The sequence below is a fragment of the Otolemur garnettii genome, unplaced genomic scaffold, assembly GCF_000181295.1.
Source record: "Otolemur garnettii isolate 467f Iridium unplaced genomic scaffold, OtoGar3 scaffold00011, whole genome shotgun sequence".
Classification (NCBI taxonomy): domain Eukaryota; kingdom Metazoa; phylum Chordata; class Mammalia; order Primates; family Galagidae; genus Otolemur; species Otolemur garnettii.
The window spans coordinates 26190768-26197491 of NW_003852406.1; the positions used below are offsets into that span (position 1 = coordinate 26190768).

A 6724-nucleotide genomic window follows, 5' to 3' on the forward strand; every position below is an offset into this window, starting at 1 on the left:
GCCTATCCTGCTTAGCAGCCGACTCATCCTGGGCCCGCAGTCTGGCCCTCCAACGTTCTGAGGGACAGTGAACTGGCTCCCTGTTTAAAAAGCTTGAGGACCCCTGCTCCAGCAAGAAGGAAGGAAAGCTGCAATTGCTTTCCCCAGAATGAAAGGAACAGGCAGCGTGCTTTGGTTTTTATGATCACAGACTCTGGAGCCAGCAGGCTGGATTCAAACCCCAGCTCTGCCACTTCAAAGCTGTGCAACCTTAGGCAAGTCCATTTCCTCAGTGCTCTTATCTTAAAATGAACTAACAGCAACAATGCCCAGGAGCAGGGATGTGAGGGGCAAGTGAGACAGTGCGGGAAACCCCTGGCATAGCACCGGCACACAGTTAGTGCTCACTAAAGGGTGGGGGGGGGGCGTGTGTGAAGGAGCTGGTGCTGACCACGAAGGTGGTGACCCCAGGACATCCGGTGAGAGCTCAGGCTCACAGAAGGGGCTTGTACATCAGGGGCATCAGTCAGGGTCCTGCCAAGAGAAAAAAGGCATTCGAACTTGAGGGGAGTTTAATAAAGGGACTATTTGCAAAGTTTGGGGTGAAGAGGGAGAGTGCAGTACCCTTGGGGCTCGTAACTTCCCTAGTCCCAGATGTGAAGGACCAAGAGGAGGGAACTATGGCCATGACCTAGTGGCAGCTGCCATGCGATATGGAGAGGGCTGCCTGCCAGGCAGGGTGGCTGTCCCAGGGAAGTGTGTCTCTCCCAGAACCAGTGAAGGTGGCTTTCCCTCTCGCTTAGCCCTGTACCACCCCCTCCCACTCACCTCATCGCTCTCCATTTCTTTTGGGCAGCTGAGTTGGATGAGGTGAGAAACGTAGGCAGTGTGATTTTGTAGCAAATGGCAGCACATAGCTGTGTGATCTTGGGCAAAATGTTAACCCTCTCTGAGCCTTACAAAGTCTTCATGTTCCAACCACTATTCACCCTCAGCCCCAGCAGTGTATACAGCAGGTGCTCATTGTTGGTTGGAGGATGGAAGACTCTGAAAGGATATCCTCCTCTGACTACAGTAGAGGCTGCACTGAGTTCACATCAACTCTCAGGCTCAGCCTTGGACGTTCAACTCTGAGGCTCAGCCTTGCAGAAAGATTTGGGGGGCTGGCTTTGCCTTGTGCTTAAATCATGGCTTCAAGTGGGCCCCCGGAGGCGGTTCACATTCTACTTCTTGAGGTGCTGGGATGGGTTTAAGCTTAAGTCACTACAGCCAGATCTGTGCTGGAGAGAGTTTGCCAAGTCCAAAGTTGGTTAGCAGGGAAGGAGCAAGCTTGTCTGGGGGCACTTCACCGTCAGTGTTAAGTGCTTTACCTGGACCATCTCCTTCAGCCCTCAGAGCAACCCTGATGCCCCCACTGGATAAGGAAGGGAACTAAAGCTCAGAGAGGGTTAACATTTTAACCCAGGATCACACAGCTAGCTGTCATTTGCTACAAAATCACACTGCCTACATTTCCCACCTCATCCAACTCAGCTGCCCAAAAGAAATGGAGAAAGAGTGATGGGGGGACAAGTGGGGGTGGGACATGACTAAGGAAGAAAGGAAGGTCCAGTTCACTGGCTCTGGGAGAGGGACAATTCCCTGGGACTTGCTGCATGGGTAGTTAGTCCTGAAGGGCTGCCTCCTCAGCATCCAGGCCTTAGACATGGCACAAGGGCATGGCTGACCATGAACCACGTGTATCCACCCAGACTGCTGCCCAGCAAGCCCAGCACAAAGCTGAGGGAGGCAGCAAGTCTCCTCCTTCCCCAAGAGCCAGCCCGGATCCAGCCAACCCTTCCCAGAGTTGTGGGCTCCTAGTGACTGTGTTTAATCCCTGGTCCCACCTAGTGAATGATACAAGTCCAAGTGCTCTCTCTTGGGGGAGCAGGGGCGCAGGGTTACCTATTAGCCGTGAGATTAATCATTACCTGCTTCCCCTCACTCTGGAATCTCCCTGAATCATCAAAGCTAGAGGCTGGCCCCTGGGCAGGGGAGCATTTCCCTGGGCTGGGGAGGTGGAGCCCCCAACTCTCTGTTGGACAAGGACGAGAAGGTAGAGCACCGGAGCCCTACTGTTGTTGGGGCCCTCTCGCCCGCCAGGAGGAAGCAGTGCTGGGGAGGAGGTTATGGTAGGCACAGGAGCCAGGGTCCCAGGGGTCCTTGGTCCAGGGAGATAGACAGTGAGTGAGGTCGTGGTGGGGGCTTCCTTCCTGTGTCTGCTGAGTGCACAGTGCCCGCTCTCTCTCTGGAGCCAGACGGCCTGGAACCAGTGTCCAATTGCATTATCTCCTTCCCAGGCAGGAAGAACACAGGGGTGGGGCTATAGTGACAGAAAGCTCAGATGCTAGGCAGGGCAAGTGTGGGGAGCCCAGCAGGGCAGAGCCACAGAGAGGCAAGCGCAGTGGCCAGGGCACTAGGGCACAGAATGGCAGGAGGCACCTGGGCAGGAGTGGGGCCCTCGCTCAGCCCCAAGAGTCAGTGCCCTATTAAGTATGCTCCTAAGCATCCAGCTTACCACTCCAGGCAGGAGTTATGGCGAGGCCACCACCCACTCCAAACTGCTGCCACTATCTCCTGGACCAAGCAAGCCTGAGAGGAAGAGGGAGAGGCACTCTAGGGAGACAAGGAAGCCATCTGCTGAGACCCTCTCCTCTCCTCTGTGCACACCACGTTGTGACAGGGTTGGCCCCAGAGGGAAGTAAAGCACTATGCTCCCAGCCAGCCCATTCCTGGTCAGGGCAGGCCCCAAGACCCAGAGCCCCCCTTGCCAGGCCTGGACAGGGAGAAAGCTAGGTGTGGGGTTCCTGGCTTCCAGCCTCAATTATCTGGGTGACATTGGCTGGTTCTTCCTGTTCTAATTAAAGGTGAAGCTTCAGCTTTTCTGTCTCTAAAGTGGGGAGACCTTCATCTTCTCTGCCTCTCTCTTTGTAGTGGGAGTGGGGGGAGCCAAGACGCCTCTGCAAAGAAGAAGGAAGCTGCTGGCTCCTGGCTGCCAGGGTGGTCCTGCTCTTGGGCCCCAAACCAAGGAAGATGAAAAGAATCCCCAATGTGGGGCCTAAAATGGCTGTCTGAATAACAATGGAGACCACTAGGGCCTCCCAAACACCCTACCCAGCACCCCAAATCACTCCTTTTCCAGCCCAGGATGCCTGATTGTTTTGCAAGGCCCAGCTAAGACCTCCCTTCTCCTTCGGCCAGCCCCCATCCCAGGCCAAGGACCAGTCATTCCTCACTCTGCCATCTTGCTTCACAGTGAGCACCTAGAACCATGTCTGGTCTGCTCAGTAAAAAGATTTCTAGTCTTTATAATTTCCTGAGGAGCTCAGAACTGGATTAACTACAATCTTTGGCTTGTACCCTAGTACCATCATTGGCTCATATATATCTCTCTTTATTTAAGTATAATTTCTTTTGTTTGTCTTTAATTTTTTTAAAATTTATTTTCAAAGTGGAGTAAACTCCCACTAACTGACCACCCAATCTAAAAACCAGAATGTTACCAATCACAAATCTGCTTATGTGTTTTCCCTTCTTCTGGACTCATCTTCCCACCTATTCTCAAGAAGAAATTATCTTCTTGAAGTTTGTGTTTACTATTACAAAGAAATGGAAGACCGTTAGGTAGCCAAAGAGCCAGGAGAGCTTTAGACTCCAGACCAAAGGCATGAGCCTCTGGCTGCTTCTAGGGCCGTTGAGACTTCAGCCCTCCCCTGTGACATCACACAACGTTGCCCAGGTGACCCAGCTAGGTGGGAAAGCTTACTGCTTTCTCAGTTCTGGGCAGAGAAAGGGTCACTCCTCTCTTCACCTTCCCGGGGGTGCCAGGAGTCAATTGCCCACTGGCTAACCCCTGCCTGGGCTATGGCCCAAACCCCCCAAGGTACCTCCACTCACAGATCATCTTGTTGCTGAGAAATACCCAGGCCCCTACTCCCCAGGCTCCAGAGCTAGTGTGTGGCACTCTTAAGAACACACTGACCTTTATACTATTCTGGAACTCCAACGTGCCCAGGCCAGCTGTCTGGGCAGGGCCAATGCCTGATCACCCACCAATTCCAGGTACTGGTCCCCAAGATCATTAAGGCCAAACACTCCTGCCCCCAAGAGGATGGGACGGAAAAAGGAAAAGGTGAGGCCAGTCATCCCTCCTTCAAAATCCCTTGTTTCCTTTGCTCTGAAATCATGACAAAGCCTTCCTTCTCTGGGTTTCAGTTTTTGCAGCTGTGAAGTAGGGAGTGAGGTGGTCTCTGTGGGCCCTTTGGGTTCGATGCCCTGTACTCTGGGGCGATGTGGGACCTGAAGTGCAGTGGGCTTGCAGGTGCTGTTGACCCTGACTACCCTTCATGTCTGCCCTCTAATTGCCGGGTTCACGCAAGCTCATAGAGCCCACTGAGATGGCTCATCATCCCTCTCCCTCTTCAAGCTCTCTGGGGGATTCCCAGGCTGCTGCCGGACAGCCCCAATACCCTGATGCCCATTATCCCCACACTCTCCCAGCCCTCTCCCTGGGGCCCACACCCCCTGTCCCATGACACAGAAGCTCAATTGCCTGGAGTGAAGGGATCTTTTTTTGTTGTTGTTGCAGTTTTTGGCTGGGGCTGGGTTTGAACCCTCTACCTCTGGCATATGGGGCTGGCGCCCTACTCCTTTGAGCTACAGGCGCCGCCCGAGTGAAGGGATCTTATCTATTGTGTTCACTGCTAAATCCCCAGCTCTCAGAACAGTGCCCAACACATAGTAGATGCTTAATAGAAAGCAATGGTCAACCAGGCATGGTGGCTCATGCCTGTAATCCCAGGACTTTGGGAGGCCAAGGTGGGAGATCAGTTGGGCCCAAGAGTTTGAGACAAAACCTAGACAACATAGTGAAACCTCATCTCTAAAATTTAAAAATTAGCTAGGTGTGGTGATGCTCACCTTTAATCCCAGCTACTTAGGAGGCTCAGCAGGAAGATTACTTGAGCTCTGGAATTTGAGGCTGCAATGAGCTACGATCATGCCATTGCACTCTGGCTTGGGGGACAGAATCTCTATCAGGAGGGGACTAGAATCTCAGTACAATGAGATACAAGCCGTTCAGTGTTCCTTCAACTGTGTCACCCATTGGGATAGCAGAAGGAGCTGAGACCAAAGGCACACAGGTCCTTGCTAACTGGGAACACCCTCTTTGCAGTTACACTCTTAGGTCAAGTAAGCCAAATAGCTGAGGGTACCCAGGCCCCAGTGTGGTTTCCATTTCATTACCCTTGACTTTGGTGTTTCTGGTTCTTGGTGTTCTCTGCCCACAGGTGGCCTCTCCCCAGACTCCACCCTCCCCATTAAGCCTCTTTTGGAATGCTACACTCAGGACCAGGTCCCAGGCCAGCCTGGCCTTGGACCCTAAGCTGCCAGCTAATTCCCGGCTGCCCCACTGAGCAGGATTCAGGGATCCAGGGAGAATGCATGGCAGCTCCGAGGAGGAGCCAGAGTTGTTTTGTTTGGTTCACAGCTTTTGGAAGCATTATTAATAGCTGGGCAGAATCCCCTGTAAGCATGTTCATAATGTATATGTGGTATTAAATATTCAGGTTTCTTCTTTTGTTAATCCCCAGTTTATGTCTTTTTTATTGGGGTGATGTTTATAGATTTCAGGACTCTTTATGTATTAGAGATATGAATTCTTTTAGATATATTGCAAATATTTTCTCCTGTTTGTCTTTTCTTTGTATAGCAGTGAGTCTTGGACCATTAGAGAAGCTGGTATAGATTTTTTTAAATGTAATCAAATCTATCAATTCAATTCTTTTCTTTATTATTTATGACTTCTGCATCCTTTTTTGAAAAGTCTCTCTGCTCCAAATACAACTCTCCTTGCTGCTACCAATGAATATGCAGGTTATAAATTCAAGGAGCATACACTGTGTCCCAAAGAAGGAGCCCCACATCCAGGAAGTACGGTTAGAGCTGAGCAAAATACAGCAAGGTTGTGGTGTCAGATAGACCCTGGTACCAGCCCCCACTGTACCCCTCTACCTGAGCTATGTGCTTTGGCCTCTCTGAGTATGTGTTCTCACCTGTAACAAGGCCTCACCCTGCCCAGCGTAACTCCCAGGTGAATTAAGATGCTGAAACTAGAAAGAAAATGAGGGACCATTTTTACCTCCAGGACTCCTGATACTGCTGAGCAAACAGGCCCACTGGAGATCCAGGCAGTCAGGCCCCTGCTGCCCAGTCTCCCACACAGCCAGCTGCTGTGACTGTCAGGGGCCCTTCTAGGGGATAGAATTGGGCTTCTGAACTCATGGCCTTCCAGATGGCTGGGGGAGGAGGGGTGACAGGCGTGGAAGGGGTCTCCTTCTCCCCACCAAAACCAATGTAAATACCCCCCTCACCCATGGGAGTCAAACCAAAGGGGCTTTAACTCCTTCTCTGCTGGTCCTATTCTCCTGCTCCTATCCCCTCCAAAAATGTCCCAGTTGATGCCCCTAAGACATCTGCTGGCTGGCTTGGTGCCTGTAGCTCAAGCAGCTAAGGTGCCAGCCACATACACCAAAGCTGGCAGGTTCAAATCCAGCCCAAGCCTGCCAAACGACAATGACAACTAGAGCCAAAAATTGGCCAGGCATTGTGGTAAGCACCTGTGGTCCCAGCTACTTGGGAGGCTGAGGCAAGAGAATTGCTTAAGCCCAGGAGATGGAGGTTGCTGTGAGCTGTGATGCAACAG

The 6724-nt window shown here is 51.9% G+C and overlaps 1 protein-coding gene across 1 annotated transcript in view; it reads left to right on the forward strand.

Annotated features, from left to right (window-relative positions):
• Positions 1 to 4129: 4129 nt before the first annotated feature.
• The window catches only part of CCDC33 (coiled-coil domain containing 33), an 85844-nt gene continuing 83249 nt past the window's right edge, over positions 4130 to 6724 (forward strand). The window contains exon 1 of the mRNA XM_012801866.1: positions 4130 to 4150. Within this exon, the coding sequence (XP_012657320.1) occupies positions 4130 to 4150 (21 nt within the window). The remainder of the gene's footprint in view (positions 4151 to 6724) is intronic.